Raw genomic sequence first — 17,152 nt, 5'->3', positions numbered from 1 at the left:
AATGGAGCAGGGAGACAGATATTAAAAAATATATATAGTTTATCAGTGATTATCCTCTTCTTTTTATTTTTTACACGATGTGTAAGGTGGAAGTTATTTATGGAAAGTACACCGATCAGCCATAACATTACAACCGCTTACAGGTGACGTGAGTAACGTTAATTATCTCGTGTTGGAAGCATCAAAAATGGTAAGGATCTGAGTGACTTTGACAAGGGCCAGATTGTGATGTCTAGACGACTGGGTCGGAGCTTCTCCAAAACAGCAGGTGTTGTGGGGTGTTCTTGCTATGCAGTTGTTAGTACCTACCAAAAGTGGTTCATAGAAGAACAACCGGTGAATCGGCGACAGGGTCATTGGCTCCCGAGGCTCACTGATGCATGTGAGGAGCGAAGGTTAGTCCGTCTGTTTCCATTCCACTGGAGAGCTACTGTAGCACAAACTGCTGAAAAAGTTTATGCTGGCTCTGATAGAAAGGAGTCAGAACACGGTGCATCACAGCTTGCTGCTTATGGAGCTGTGTAGCTGCAGACAGGTCAGAGTGCCCATCCTGACCCCTGTCCACCACCGAAATCTCCTACAATGGGCAGGTGAGCATCAGAACTGGAGCATGGAGCAATGGAAGAAGATGTCCTGGTCTGATGAATCACGTTTTCTTCATGTTAATGGTATTCCCTAATGGCAGTGACCTCTTTCAGCAGTATAATGCACCCTGTTTGAGGTATGCACATTATTTGAGGAATATGACAAAGATTTCAAGGTATTGACTCGACCTCTAAATTCTCCAGATCCCAATACCATCCAGCATCTGTGGGATGTTCTGGACAAACAAGTCCGATCCACTTAGGCCCCAACTTAGAGGACTTAAAGGATATTCTGCTAACATCTTGGTTTCAGAAGGCACAGCAAACCTTCAGCGGTCTTGTGGAGTCCATGCCTCTTCGGATCAGAGCTGTTTTGGTGGCAGGTGGTTTTAATGTTATGGCTGTATGTAATTATGAATCAAATATAAGCTTTAAAAAAAAAGCACTACATGGTGAAACAGAATATCTGAAACATTGCTTTATTTCAATGCAAAACAAAAAAGGATGTGTTAACAGTGAGAGTAAAAAACTAATTTCAAAATACAAATTCAACTAAATCTAAAATAACGTGTACAAAGTATAAAAACACAGAACTTCAGCTAATTCTATTTCTTTGGCCTAGAATAACAAAACATAATGAGAACACGACCCTCATCAAGCTATTATTGTTTAAATTATTCTTAGTACTATTTTATCATCTCACCTGAATCCTCAGCACGATACGAGACAGAAGGACGTATAGGAGAGTATTAATATATGAAAGCTATGAATCTTTTTAGCCTGCCACCTTTGACACGTTCACTTTTTAAAATAAATTTGAACTTTATTCTAAACCCCAAACTGATTTATTTCCTGAGAGAGTAACAGCGACTCATCACTAGCTACTGTGAACTAGTGCGAATAAAACATGTATAAGAATAATGGAGACTGAACAGTGCCCCCTTCAGGCCGAGTCGCTCCTGGTGGTGGGTGTGTCCCCAGCCGGGGGTCTGGAAGTCTCATACTCGCCCACACTGGGGCTCTGTGTTAAATCTGTGCTGCAGGTCAAAGGGGAAATGACATCACGTGATCTCTCGACATGTTTCTCCAGCTGTGGCTGAAGGAGCGGAGCAGCGAGGGGTGGGGCAGCCATGCAGAGAGCTCCGCCCATCCGTCTTAACACCTACACACACACACACACACACAGTGGTCTTCAGAGATAGACGATTAATTGACACAGCTTTAATTCAGAGTTAATTATCACCTTACACTGTATACTACACTGGTTTGTCAGGACATTGTCGGACTAGTTGACATGGCAACCACAGTGTCTGTTCATTTCTTAGCTAGTGACTGCCACATAGGCAGTGCACTATCCTATACGACACACTAATGAGTACACTAATGAGTATGTTATTCCATGTGAAATATATGCAAGGAATGTGTGTGTGTGTGTGTGTGTGAGTGAAAACCTGAGAGCGTATTTTTAAAGCAGGCCCGAGTTTTAGCCCCAGTGTGTCCAGCAGATGATCCTCTGTGAGCAGCGGTAAAGTTTCCCCATCGATCATGTGATCTTTAAACGTCTGAGTTAAACACACACACAGGGCCAAGGTCAGAAGGTAAAACCATGTGGCTGTGTAAATGTTTGTGTAAATGTTTGTGTGTGTGTATTGCCTGAGCGTGTTCAGAGCAGCTCGGGATGTTACTGATAAAGTTGTAAACATCATCGACCGTCCACTTGCGAAGATCCTCCACTGCAGAGATCTCATCTGCGTTCAGGAACATGTTAGTGTGTGCTGAAGGTCACACACACACAGGAGGTGCACACTGTGAGCTACTAATAAGTAATAATGATACAATAAATATGATAAGTGATTTATCAACACCCCCGCCTTAGAAATGGTTCAGCCCACAGACTAATAGACAGAAGGATAGACAGACAGACAGACAGACTCTGTTATGTTTTATGTTCCAGTGGTCTGTTCCAGGTTAACATATACACAGAGACAGGTGTATTAAATCCCCTTTTTTCTGATGTGGTCTGTTCCAAGTTATTATATACGTAGACAGAGAGAAAGAGAGAGAGAGAGATGTATCAGATCCTGTTCTGTTCTGGTTTGTTCTGGAGTAACATATACAAAGACAGACATACAGGTTAAGAGAGAGAAAAAAAGAGAGACAGACAGGTGAGTTCATGAGTACACAGAGTGCTCACCAGGGGGCAGTAGTGTGTTCCCTCCCAGAGGGAACATGTAGGAGAATGCTGACAGTGGCGTGATGGGCGGGAACAGGAACTTGTCCATGTCCTTGTCGCCGTTAGCGACGCTGATGTTAGCGGTGTCTGTGTGTGCGCAGCCAGTCTGGGCGCTAACACACACTTTAATCTGTTCTCCATTTCTGTAACTTTTCCTTCCTGTTAGCTCCACTTTAGTCTGCTGATGTTTCGCATTAGCATTAGCATCACTGCCAGTCTCCACTCTTCCCTCTGGTTCTGGTTCCTTCTCCTCTCCTGAAGCACCTCCGGGACTCGCGTCCACGTTCTTATTTGGTTCCCCTATTTGGTTCCTCTCCGACTGAAACGCAGCGCCGCTGTCTGAAAACCTCTGATTGGCTGCTCGCCTGCCTGGGCGCCGCCCCCTCTCCCTCTGCAGAGTGCTGATTGGTGGGTAAGGGCTGGACATCAGGAAGCTGTTGGCGTGGAGGTCGAAGACATCATGGCTGTCGTGGAGACGATGACGTCCTCTGAAGACGGCAGGACTGGGATGTGTGATGTGCTGGTACACCAGAGGGTTCTCCATGTTGGTCAGTAACGTCTTCTGCTGGTTCTCCAGTTCCTTCTGCTGCAAGATGGCGTTCATTTCCATCCTGAACACAAACAGCGTTTATTAATATTTAATAAAATCACCAACTGTACATAATGTTGATCATTTTCAGTATATTTGTTTGTACTTGGAGGATATAGTCCCTCCCCCTCTGTTACAACTACATATAACTCCTGAGCTACCTTTTAAGGGAAAATGGGTGTGGCTGAACGGCTCTATTCTGACTGGGGAGGAGTTTGGGTTTTTTTGGGATGGAAAACTAAAAACGTAGCAGATCTACTGCAAGGCAACATATAAATCAGTTTTTCAAAATTATCTTTGAAATTATATATTGATTAAACATTTTTGCACACTGCACCTTTAATTGTATAATAAAATGCGCTAGCTTCCTGGCACACTTGGCTAATCATCTGATTTGTTAACGTTAGCTAGCCTGCAGGTGAACTTGGGTAGCTAGTTTAGGTCAGCTAGCTAGCTCACTAGTTCAGCTAAAGTTCCTAAAATATTACGTTTCATAATTCAAACCAGTGTTAGCTGCTACTTGCTATGTTATGCAAATCTAATCACATCTTTCAGCAGCTAATAATAATACAGTGGAAATGTTTCATGGCTGCCTCCTGAACACCAGCTAGCGTATGTATGGTATGATGCTAACTAGTTTAGCATGTTCACTAAGATAAGTGTTTATTATGTCTGCATCATTAACAGTGTTTCTTTATTAATGTCATTCCTCCATGCTGTGATACAAGCTTAAATGCTGACTTAACAGAACACCAGATGGCAGCCATTTTTGTTTCATGATGAAATTCTGATTGGCCAGGCAGGGGAGGTCAGCCCACTAGAGGGCTCTCTAGACAAGGAAACGTCAGTAAGGTTGTGATTATTATGATTTGGTGCAATTAATATTCAGAACTTTACCTGGCTATGCTCTGTTTGTGGATGATTTCTTGTCGCCTAGCGACCGTTTCCATGGATTCAGGTGGAAGGAAACCATAACCTCCTGAAACAGGAGATTAAGAGAATAAAGATGTCATTTTTAAGGTTGATTATAGAAAAGAATGAGCCATTTACATATTACTGTTTACTGTAATAACGGAATAAGTGGGTAATAAACACTGTGTGTGTGTGTGTGTGTGTGTGTGTGTGTGTGTGTTATAGTAAAAGATGGGGCGGTGTGATGAAACGGAGTTACTGTTACCACCTGCGGTCACCTTCTGACCAATCACAATCCAGAGTTCTGCAGCAGTGTGTGGTAAAATGTAATAATAACAATAATAATAATAAATATGTGACCTGCTGAACTGAAGGCTCTTCCTGTGAGGACGGCGGAGTGGGGGGGCAGCGGGGGGGCCATGGGGCGAGAGTCCGAGGAGGAGACGATGTCACTGGGAGGAACCAGCTCCCTACACACACACACACACACACACATGTTTAGGGTTGGTTTTGGTGCTTTTTCACTAGACAGTGTGTAACCATGTTGTTCCTGTGTGTGTGTATAGAGTGCATCCTGCATTTTGAACACTTCACTGAACACTCTAATCACACACACACACACACCTGTCGATGAAGCGCGGCTCGAGCTGCAGTCTCTGCTGTGTCTGAGAGAGAACTTGTGGGTTCAAAGCCATCGGGTTCCTCATCATCATCTCCTGCCTCTGTCTCAGTTCTGTGCACACACACACACACACACTGTAATGTCCTGTAACACATCATATCGTTATTATACAGTGTCACATAGAATCGAGTCTTACCTCCGACTGACATGCTGTTCATGAGTCTGTACCAGTGTTTATCATCCTGTTCTCCTAATGCTGTCATCTTCCTCAGCTGATCTCTCGGGGTCATCACACACACACACACACACACACACACACACACACACACACACACACCCTGCACACACACCACATACACACACACAAACACACCATGAAACACACTGTGCATTTCAATGAAACCATGATAAAATGTTAGATTGTGAACTTGATGTTATATAAAGAGATGATAGTAATCAGTGTATAATCCCTGTGTGTGTGTGTGTGTATGTGTGTGTTCGTGCAGCATCTGTCGAACTTCACGTCCTTTAACTCCACGCTAATCATCCGCTTAGCTAATTCCTGAGTGAACAGCACTTTAGTGGGATGTGTTAGCTTTAATCCCACGCTTTAGAGTTTTACCCTCAGCAAACCTTCCTGTAATCACCACCATGATCAGGGCATGCTAAACGCTAAGCTCATTAGCCTCCATTAGCATCAGGGATGTCCTAAACACACCTAGATTTTTTTTAAAGCCATGTATGTGGAAGAAATAAGGAAAAGGAAGTCAAAAATGTCTTCCAGGTTTTAAAAATGTCTAACAATTTCTGTTATGTGATTGAATGAGGCTAAGCAGAGGGGATGGAGCTTAATCTGCGTAAACATAAATATATAAATAGATGTAGACAATATGTAAACTCGTATAGAAATGTATACATACTATTATACATATTCCTAACTTCTTTTTTTTTTAAAGTATGATTTCTTGGTGAAAAAGTTTAAGAAAGCTTTTGAAAAAATGTGATTAAAAAGTTCATTAATTACAACTGACGAATTGTTCATGAGTATTAAAAAATATATGTTATGAAGGTTATTACTTAAGAAAACGAACACCATTTTAGTGTTTTATTAATGGAGTGTATGTGTGTGTGTGTGTGTGTGTGTGTGTGTGTGTGTGTGTGTGTGTGCTAATCCAAGTGCAGGATTTGCTAACTGCTAATCTCATTAAAGGAGAGGATTAAAGGGGAAATTGCTGACGACTTACACTGAGCCCACATCATCATCATCATCATCATCATCATGTTCCATCATGTTCATTTATAAACACTTATAACACCCTGAACTAATCCCATAAACATTGTGTACATCGCGCTCATAATGAAAACCTATTACAGTGAAGCTTTCCCGGTTGCCATGATGACTGAGGTGTCAGTATTATGGTATGGTGTGTTCATTTAGTAGTTTATAAATAATAAGTCAGTTAATTGAATAATGATTCCTTCGTTCGTTCATTGATTATGTATGAATGAATTAGATCAGTTACATATTTATTTATGCATTTATTATTTAGTAGATTTCATCCTTATTTTGTTTGTTTGATTAGCTGTTTGTTTATTAAAATATCTATCCCATCAATTTATTTTTATTTAAACTTTTCCTTAAACACATGCATTGATACTGAATTCTTAACACATTTAATAGAAAGTCACTCTTATTATTATAAATCACAATGTGATGTATGTCTCTGTATGTTTAGATACAAATATGTGTTAAATATGTTTTTATAAATAAAGACATCATCATTATAAACTTTATAAACATGAAAGAACGAGATGAAGTCACACACACTGACCTGTGTTCCTGGTGCAGAGTGTTTCAGCCGGACGAGTCACAAATCAAATAAATCAAGTGAATAAAGTGTGATGTGGAGATGTAGTCAGGTCTGCCTCATGCTCTAGTCTCTTATAGAGATGTGTGTGTGTGTGTGTGTGTGTGTGTGTGTGTGTGTGTGTGTGTGTCTGTGTGTGTGTGTGTGTGTGTAAAAGAAAACAGATATTTAAACAGATTTAGCTATGCATTAGTGTGTCCTGCTGTAATCCGCACGTCTCTGCTCTGCTCTGATGGTAATGAAGTGTGCAGCATAAGCAAGCTTGTTAAACTCACATAATCCCCCTGTAACGTCTGTAACACACACAAAGCCTCCCCTCACATACGCAAACACACACACACACACACACACACACACACACACAATGCCACAGTGTGTGTTTCATATTCCTCTCATCACCATCCGAACTAATAACAGGAAGTTTGTGGGTTCGAATCCCTGCTGAAGGGCTGTGAGTAAACCTACTCCATTGTATAACACAGACAATGCAATACTCTACTCTAAATACTCTAAAAAATAAAAACCCTTAATAGTAACAGTTTCCTGAAAAGGTTCTACTTGGTAGGAAACTCAGTTATAGAGTTCAGCATGGAACATTTAAGTGACAGCTGAAAAATCCTTAAGGGTTCTACAATCAACCTTCATTCTCCTAACAGTGTAGAAAATATAGAACATTCCACATAGGTTTCAGGCCATAGAATATAGAGTATAATGTACAGATTACAGCAGAAGGAGGAGAAGATGCATGGTGCACAGTTCAGCACTTCATTTTAGTCAGAATGCTGTGGATAAATACCGATTTCAAACAGTTATCCAAGTTGTGAAATCCAAAGAATAATCAAAAAACTTATTGTAAATTTTAGCATGTGTATATTGAAGCATATTAAAGTATTTTAATGTATTGAATTAATTACTCTATTTGGTAGGTTATGACTCAAATCAGTATATGCAAAATTATTTGTTTTTGTGATTCGAGTCATTTAGAAGGACTCAGTAATGGGCAAGATGAATTACTTCAGTGTATTAAACTAAACGACTCATCACTAAAACAAATCATTTGTCACATTACTGATTCTAACATCAAATATCTCAAGGAACATCATGAAACATTTTTCTAAATAACAATGTCACATGTGTTTATGTATGTTTACAGGTATTTATTAATTTATTTAGATGTATTCATTTTGTATTTGAGTTTTGGATGCTGAGTTCTTAAAATTTGGAGTAAAAGTAACTATTATTGTTGTTATTTATTTATTTATTTATTTAGTTAGTTAGCTAGTTAGTTGAGGGCAACTTCAGTGTATACCGAAGGCAACACAAAGAAAAACTTTGTAAAATGGTGGGACAAAACTATTATTATTTAGAGGAAAAAGCAACGAGTGAGAAACTATTGAATCCTTGAAGTGTAACGAGTTAAATCACTGAATGACTCGAATCAATACTGTGCTAAATGATTCACTTAAGTGATTCGAGTCATTAAGTTCATCACACTAAAAGGAATCGATAATGGGCCAGATGAATCATTCGAATCGACTCGAGTCACTGCAATGAATCATTTTATAATCGTTACTGATTCTAATATCAAATGTTTCAAACAACATATAAAAAAAGAAATTAGTGACATTTTTCAATTACGATTTATATATTTATTTATCTGACTCCTTTTCAAACTCCTCATGATACACATGCATGGATGCCGAAAAAAACAACGTTTTTTAACGGTCCAGGTGAATCGCTTTAGTGTACTGAACTAAATGAGTCGAATCATTTATAAAAAATAATTTGACGCAGCACTGTTTTAGCGCATAGTAAGATTGATATGAAATCCTAGCCAATCATCTTCAGATAGGCGGGACTTATCGTTGATGGGCGTGGTCGTGAATTTCCGGTTAGAATTTCCTTGTGGGGGCGGTTTTGTGTCACGCGCACGAGCCACGTTCAGACAGACGGCTTTCGGAAGGTGATTTTTTTTTTTATTTTGTTTTTGAGAGCAGATTCGGCGCGGGGGTGAAGTCGGTAAGTTACTAACTAACATAATGATCAATCATGAGTCGTTTAATTTGAAATCACACCGTGTTTTGTTAGCATGTAGCTAACCGGGCGTTTTCTGAGGCCCGCTTTTTATGTTAGCCGGGCCTGAGAGGAGTGCGCGCGCGCGGCCTGCTCGCGCGCAAAGTTTCATTGTAAAAAAAAAAAAAAGACATAAAAACTGAGTGTCGAATTGGATTTTACAATGAAAATCAGTATTGAGATTTCAGTAAACGATTTTTAAAAAACTCATATTAACTGGATTTCAATACCTTATAAAACGAACAAACGAATGTATCTATCGTAATCCGCATCGACTCGTAACTCTTGGCTACCAAGCTAATGTTTAACCCAGACAGGAATAATATGGCGGCGTCCCAAACGGCGCCATCTTGATCGTATTTTGCGCTACATAGTGAACGAGACCTGGTAATCTTTTTGAGGTTATCAAGGGAACAGTGATGGATTGTGGTATTTGGGACGCGGCCGTTTCGGTATGCTAGTTTCCTGCGCTGTAGTGATTCAGCTGTGAACCGTTAGCTTAGCAACAATTCAAACAAAGTCGACCGTAAACGCGCTCCACTTCGCGGTGTAACGGCTAGTTAGCAATAGCAGTGCTAATCTTGTTTTATGTGCTTGTGTTTGTTATATTAGAACCGGTTTCATTTGGGGGCTCAAACCTTTTTGTTAATAATAATAATAATAAAAGATCCCTGACCATCACAGTACAGATTTATTTCACAGCCTATACGCAATAAGCGCATTTCTAAAACGTGTGCAGTAATTTTTAATTACTTTTTAATTCAAAGATTATTTATGAAGTATTTTTTTCCTTATTAGTAGCATTTATTATAGCTTTGTAATAATTGTTAAATCAATTTATCTATCTATCTGTGTTTTTATTTGTATTTTTTTCTCACCAAGTTTGACTGGAAATCACAAATTCCAGTTGACATTATTTATAGACGTAATGATTGACATTTTTAGTATGATTTATTCCCTGGACCATTCCTGTATCTCTGAGACGGTGATGACAGGAAGTAGATCTGACCCCTCAGATGGTGTGGAGGGAAATGTATTTGCATATAATCCTGACTAGCTGCAGGTTGTGTTAGATATTATGTTAGATAATTCAATCTCACACACATGCGCGTACACATGGAGAGAGAAGTGTGTATAGTGTCAACACTATAATAGTGGGCGTGAGGTGTTAAAAATACACGCTGAAGCTGTCCTGCCTGATGGCTCTTCTGTTCTTTCCACAGGTAAAATCAGAAGCCGGCTGATCTTTCTTTCCCCTTTCATTTCGTTTGCTTTTCTTTTTTGTTTCAGCCTCTTTACTTTCCAACCCCACGTCTGTTCCGTGTTTGTTTATTTATTTTTGCTTCAGTTTTTCACTTTTTTTGATCAGCGTGTATTTTTATTACCTTATTTTGTTTCTTTGGTGTCTTCAGATCAGAGTCGGGATCTGTGACGGCTCTTCATGGCAGTCAGAAGGGGACACGTTAGATACTTAAAAGTGAGTAGACTCTGTATCTATTAGGGACATGACCTAATAACATGAGAGAGAGAGAGAGAGAGAGAAAGAGAGAGAGAGACACACGTTTTTATAGCACAAGCTGATTCCACTGACGTGTATTTGTCGGCGCTTGCGTTTATTAGCGCTAGCTTGCAAGTTGCGTTAGCTACGTAAATGTAACCATGGCAACGGCTCTTGGCACAGCATCTGTATTTAACTACGAGATCAGCGAGCAAGCGACAAGGAAACGTTGATTTTCCACGTACGTGTGCGATCTCGGGGACATTTAAACAGACTTTCTCAATCATACGCAAATTAAGTTTATCTCTTAAACAAGCAACGAATTCTGAATGATCATGCGGCACGCGTGGTCCAACGTTTCTTCAGTTCCCCGCTCACGCAAAAGTGCAAGAAAAACTTGTGTGGTTTCATAACCATGTGGTGACATGTAAAACATGCAATTGTTTTTTTTTTTTTGCAGCTACTACAGTTTCTCCTCGTAGGTTTATTTAAAAAAACAAAAAAACAAACAAACACTGCATAGTCCACACCCACAAACATCAATATTAATGGAAGGTACACACCTACAATTTTTGTTTATTTGCAACCGTCAAAGGAAATGAAGCATGAGAAACGTTTCTTCTAAATGTTTTTTAGTAAATACATGGATTTCCTGATTTCGAATTACTGCACCAGAAATTATATGGGGCGAAGCTTCTTATACTGAGCATCTTTGATTTGTCAAATTCTAAATACTTTATCTGACACTGTTGGAAAATTTCATATTCATAAAAAATCCTTTATAGAAATTTAATTTTTTTTGGCAATTTTATTTTCAAACCCGGTTTCTTTTTTGAGATGATTCTCGCTCTTTATTAAAGCTTTAACGGCTAAATGACATGACGCACATTTTACTAAACGATTTCCGTATGCAAATTTACTAGCCGTGATGGACGCTAGTAAATTATCTCATTGATATGCTCTTCTCTCTCTGTCTGTCTCTCAGGAGGTGTACGACATGTCGAACGGTTACGAGGATCACATGGTGGAGGAAGCGAAGGACGCCAAGACGAACCTTATTGTGAACTATCTGCCGCAGAACATGTCACAGGAGGAGCTGCGCAGTCTCTTCAGCAGCATCGGCGAAGTGGAGAGCGCTAAGCTCATCCGAGATAAAGTCGCCGGTCCGTACATATGTAATATATGTATACGTTTATATATCTCATTTGCACGCACGCTCACCGATAAGTCCGGGGAATATGGTACTCTCGTATCCAGTTAAAAAAAGAAATCATCATCATCATCATTATTAATAACTTGCTAATTAACTCAGTGGTTTTCAGCTCAATTTGAATATTTTTTTTCCTCAAGGTTTGTCCTGTTCTTTTCCCTGCAATATGGTTAATTCATTTCTGATATTTTAATGATTTGTTTCTTTCTATCCGTAAGGTTTGTTTGTTTGTTGGTTTGTTTGTTTGTTTTTTGTTTGGTTTAGTTTGGTTGTTTTTATTGTTTTGCTTTGTGTTGTTTTCTCCAGGCCACAGTTTAGGGTACGGCTTTGTTAACTATGTAAACCCTAGTGATGCAGAAAGAGCAATCAGTACTCTGAATGGCTTGAGGCTACAGTCTAAAACCATCAAGGTAATATTACATCACTACATATTTTCCATCACGCGTGGCCTTTTACCCGTCGGTTTATATCTTTCTTTTCATTCAAGCTGCCAGTTTGGTTTGTTTTTACTTTTTCACTCGGTAACACTCCACATTAAGGCCTGGGTTATACTTGACGCATGACTTCTTTTTTTTTTTTTTCTCCCCCTTAAACAAACTCGACTGTGTCCTCTGTGTACATCTGGAGGATTAACAATGATGTCCAGTAGGTGGAGACAACACGTCTCTCAATATCAGGTTTACGCCACAAAACATTTTGTACACTGATGCTCGGTTTTTCTTTAAAACTTTCCTCTGTCAGGGTGATGGATGCCATGATCCAGGTCTCGAATCGAAAACTTGATTTCGACCTTGCGTTACGAAGTATTTGTTACGTCGCTTGAAATCTTGACGAGTGGTATGCGAAACAACTTTTTGAAGATTTTTAAAACTCGCGTGTTGACCATAAGCAAGTGCGATTTATGCACAACACTAGTTTGTGGACTCTATCATGTGGCAGTGTGCCGTCTATGTTCGTATTGTGTCATGCAGATAAATACCATTAATTTCTGATGACGTGCACAGGATATGGTGCGGCAGCCATCTTGCATAGACATACAAATCTTAAAAAGCAAGTATATTCCAGGCATAAGAGATGGATGTTAATGACTTGAGTTCATGAGTGCAATGTTTTGTTTTGTTTTTTTGTTTGTTTTTTTATATTTTATCATTTTTACAGTGTCCGACTGCATAAATGAATGTGTTCTCAATATGCTAATTAAGATGATGAATTGTTTATAAACTTAACAAACCGAACTGCTGTGAGGTCCAAAAAAGAGCTCTATAACGTGTTAACATTCTAACCTATTTAAATTTAAAACACAATTAGATGATGCTGTTTTTTAAGTAAATAAGTTCTTTCTACTAAGAGAAAGGCACTGCCATGCTGCATTCTTATCGGTTTATAATGACACGTGACTTTATGGCGTGGCCCCCTCAACGCATTTCCCAAACGTCCCGCCTCACTGTTGTGTGCATTATTTGTGTAGTTGTGTGGAGTGTTTCTGGATCCCTCTGTCTTGTAAGTCTGCTTTGTTTGTTTATAATCTGATTTGTTGTGAAAGTGTGGGCGCTGTGTGTTTCCCTCGCCGCAGGTGTCGTACGCACGGCCGAGCTCGGACTCGATCAAAGACGCCAACCTGTACATCAGCGGCCTCCCTAAGAACATGACACAGAAGGACGTGGAGGACATGTTCACACGCTACGGACGTATCATCAACTCTCGCGTGCTGGTCGATCAGACTTCAGGTGAGCAGGAAACTCTGAACTCCTGTACGGACATCTGCTGCTTCTGGTTAGCATTCCGTTACCACCTTTTCTGTTCGTGTCAGGTCTTTCCCGCGGCGTTGCATTTATACGCTTCGACAAGCGCTCCGAGGCAGAAGACGCCATTAAAGAGCTGAATGGACAGAAACCTCCCGGCGCGGCTGAGCCCATCACAGTCAAATTTGCTGCCAATCCCAATCAGATTAAAAACTCACAGATCATCCCTCAGGTCTATCACTCACAGTCTCGCCGCTTCGGAGGACCTGTACACCACCAGGCCCAGAGATTCAGGTATGCAGCTGCACAGTACTACACACTCCATTCAGAATGCAGAACAGTGTGATCTGATTGGCTGAGAGCAGTACAGCGTGTTCTTTATCTGACACGCCACTGCATGCATGTTTACTGCCAGTTCCACTTTCTCAAACATAGTTTCTTTTTGTTTTCTTTTCTATTTCAATTTTGACCAAGGATAAAAAAAAAATCTAAAGTGAACCTAAAATATATTAGGAATTTAGAATCAGAACACACTGTACTGCTCTTGACCAATCAGAATGCACTGTACTGCTCTCATCCATTGTGAATAATTAATATGATGATGATGATGATGATAATAATTATTATTATTGTGTGTGTGTGTGTTCAGGTTCTCCCCGATGGGTGTGGAGACCCACATGGGTGGTCTGTCCGGGGCGAACATGGGTGGGAGTGCGCAGGCCGGGTGGTGCATCTTCATCTATAACCTGGGTCCAGATGCAGACGAGGGAATCCTGTGGCAGATGTTCGGTCCATTCGGCGCCGTCACCAACGTCAAAGTGATCCGAGACTTCAACACCAACAAGTGCAAAGGCTTCGGCTTCGTCACCATGACCAACTATGAGGAGGCGGCCGTGGCCATCGCTAGCCTCAACGGCTACAGATTGGGGGACAAGATCCTGCAGGTGTCCTTCAAAACCAGCAAGACGCACAAGTAGACTGACATTGCTCTGAAATCTGTTTTTATAATTTCATCTGCTTCACACACACACACACACCTTGCATCACTACATCAGTGCACTCATAACGACCGCCGTAAAGTCGGTCATTTAGTATCGTGATGTATTGTTTAACATGCCCTGTGTGTTAGTCCACTTCACACCCCGCATCGCTCTCTCCATTGCGTCTGTTCGTTTTTACACCCGAGGCTGTGACTAAAGTATAAAAAGATGCACAAAACGCTCCGGAATTCAGTCTTGTTCATGCTAGCAAGAAATGTTTTTCTTTTGTAGTATAATTTCACTTGGATTAGCCTTGGTAGGATTTTTTTTTCTTCCCTGCGAGTGGGGTTAAGTTGTTAACACCCCATTACTGACATTTCTCTTTTTTTTTTTTTTTTTTTTTTCTTTCTCGTTTTGTTATACAACTGCAGATTGTTAGTGAGATTTTGTTAAGGTACACAACTACCTGTCTATCTGTTTGTATTTTTCTTCATATTTTCTTCATAATTTAATCTCTTTTTTGTGTTAACCAGTTCATGTGTAGTTTTTGAGTGCTTCATACGTGTAGTATTGTTAGCCACACACACACACCGAGGTCATGGCTCGGATGTTGGTATCGGAGCAGATTTGCAATTCTGATAGCTGTATTAGATCTGAAACTGGTTTGCTCCTGCTAATAATGATAAACATGGTGGTGGACCTGTGCGTTTGTGTGTGTGTGTGAGTGAGAGAGAGAGAGAGAGATGTTTCTGGCGCCCTCTGCAGTTTGTGTGCTGAACTGCATCAAAAAGGAGGAAAGGGTGGAGCCTGGTTCTACATGTGGGTGGGGCTAATTTCAGGAAAAAAATTAAACTGGGTTCATGTTGTGAAATTTTGATTGTAAAAGCCTCACTCAGTTTATCCCTTCAAGTCAGCCATTTTGTCTCAATGTTTGTTACTATGATTATTATGGGATGTTTAAAACATTCTCAAGTCAGTGTTTCAACATTTGATGCCTTATTATTATTACTTTTCCTTCAGTTTTTGACCCTGAGGCACTTTTCCTGATTGGGTCTGTGGTGTGTTCGGTGAAGCGGAAACTGTTGGTTTATTTAATTTATGAAGAGTAATAAGCGACAGAGAGAGTGAAAGTATGAAGGACCAAAGACGAGGAAAATTCCCCTGGAAAAACAAACAAATTCTCATTTCACCTTCAAGCTTTTGTTGTTTGCTTCTTTTTTTTTTCTTTCTTGATTTACTCTGTTGTTTTATGTGACTTTAGTTGTATTTTTTTTCCCCCTCAGTACTAATCATAAAAAAACGGCTTTTTGATCTTTTGTTTGTTTGTTTGTTTTGAGGTTGTTTGACAATTCTGAACATTAAATTTTATTTTGATTTGCCGAACATTTAGTTTTGTTTCATTTATTTCTTATTAGCTTTTGTTTGTTTTATTTTTCAAGCGTATTCGACAGCTTTTATGATCCTGAATAAATCCTGTTGTATTAGGTTTTTTTTACATCTTGATAACAGTTAGCTGGGATTAGGTTTGAGTTTTAAGCAGCAGGATTAAGACACTGAAATTCTACAATTTGTAAATATTTTAGGGGTTTTCATTTCCAGTTCCAAATCAGTGTTCACATTTAATCTTCAGTAAGTGCGCAGTGTCAAACATCAGGAAATTATTGTAATTTTTTAAATCAGACATTTCTGGTTTGTGTAGCAAATTAATTCCTACGATGATTATTACATTTAGATATAGTCGTCAAGGGCACTTCAAGAGGCTGCCTAAGTAGTGCATGAGGTAATCTGTCCTGTTCAGAGTTCTGTTTACCGGTTTTATGAAGAATAACCCTGCAGTGAGGATGTAGAAGAATCGTTTCTATGATAATTTCCTGATTTCTCGAGCTGTGGTTTGCTGATGTGTAAAGCTGCTGAATGTTGTATTTATCACAGTTAAATAACGTTGTTACAGTACTGTAGCTACAGCTAGTTGTGAGATCCTCACCGGTTCAATGTAACCATGGCAGCAACACTCAGTATTGTTACCATGGTTACACAATGTTTTATATTTATAAAGGGTCTCTGTTCTGCTTGTATCTTGTTTTTGCCTCTTTCTCTCTCTCTCTCTCTCTCTCTCTCCCTCTATCTTGCTCTGTTCCTTTTTTTTGTCTTTCCCTCTATCCTTGTTTTCTCTATTCCTCTCTCTCTTTCTGTCTCATTGTCTTCACATCTGTCTGTCTCTGTGTAGAAATGCACAGGATGTGATGAGCAAGAAGACGATTTGTCCTCTGATGATGGATGGATTAACACACAGCCATTAGTGTGTGAAGAAGCTGGTGTTAAATTGATGAGTGTAATTGTCCTGCTCTGACCTCTTAGTGGTGTTGTGCAGTGTTTCCTCACTCCTGTGTGTGTGTGTGTGTGTTATATTTATTGTCGTACGTGTTCGCTGAAGATTATTTGTTTTGTTTTTTTAAATCGCCATATTGAGATTTACAGTCAGGCTGTATGTAACATGGTGTTTATTTCAAATAAAATACCCAGCAAATGGTCTTGTGTTGGAGATTTAACATCACACACACACACACCACGTGTCGTCCAGACATCACCCCCCGCCCCACCTCATCCAGAAGCCACGGAAATACTTTGGTCCATTTTGATGTTGATTCCCCCTTCCATCTCAGTAATGGTTTGTTTTCTGTCATAATCACTCTGTCTCACTCTGATATGGATAGATAGGAGATTATTAACTAGATGAAATGAGAACGCAGCTAAAATGATAAAGGAGATAAGAGAAGTGAAAGCAGCAGGGTGGGGGAAAAAGTGTTCAGGGACATTAAAACCTGCAATAATCTACTTTTA

General features: G+C 39.8%; 2 protein-coding genes across 5 annotated transcripts; one reads left to right on the top strand and one right to left on the bottom strand.

The window, feature by feature from the left end:
* Positions 1-442: 442 nt before the first annotated feature.
* Positions 443-5,792, bottom strand: samd7 (sterile alpha motif domain containing 7). Its single transcript, XM_017471509.3, has 8 exons — positions 5,137-5,792; positions 4,943-5,051; positions 4,679-4,788; positions 4,304-4,385; positions 2,779-3,428; positions 2,238-2,359; positions 2,036-2,146; positions 443-1,746 (listed from the first exon to the last, which is right to left on the bottom strand). The coding sequence occupies exons 1-8, from the start codon at positions 5,330-5,332 to the stop codon at positions 1,528-1,530; spliced, it is 1,599 nt and encodes a 532-aa protein (XP_017326998.2). The 5' UTR covers positions 5,333-5,792; the 3' UTR covers positions 443-1,527.
* Positions 5,793-8,672: 2,880 nt separating this feature from the next.
* On the top strand, positions 8,673-16,841 carry elavl1a (ELAV like RNA binding protein 1a). 4 transcript variants are annotated; one of them, XM_017471511.3, is made up of 7 exons: positions 8,673-8,827; positions 10,294-10,358; positions 11,365-11,542; positions 11,896-11,999; positions 13,163-13,316; positions 13,400-13,625; positions 13,981-16,841. In XM_017471511.3, the coding sequence occupies exons 2-7, from the start codon at positions 10,323-10,325 to the stop codon at positions 14,306-14,308; spliced, it is 1,026 nt and encodes a 341-aa protein (XP_017327000.1). In that variant the 5' UTR covers positions 8,673-8,827; positions 10,294-10,322; the 3' UTR covers positions 14,309-16,841. The 4 variants fall into 4 exon arrangements, with proteins under 4 accessions (XP_017327000.1, XP_017327003.1, XP_017327001.1 ...); XM_017471512.3 differs by having other exon boundaries at positions 8,740-8,771; XM_017471514.3 differs by lacking the exon at positions 10,294-10,358 and having other exon boundaries at positions 8,693-8,827.
* The last annotated feature ends 311 nt before the right edge of the window (positions 16,842-17,152 follow it).

This window comes from Ictalurus punctatus, chromosome 7, assembly GCF_001660625.3.
Source record: "Ictalurus punctatus breed USDA103 chromosome 7, Coco_2.0, whole genome shotgun sequence".
Classification (NCBI taxonomy): Eukaryota; Metazoa; Chordata; class Actinopteri; order Siluriformes; family Ictaluridae; genus Ictalurus; species Ictalurus punctatus.
This window is presented reverse-complemented; position numbering and strand designations above follow the sequence as displayed.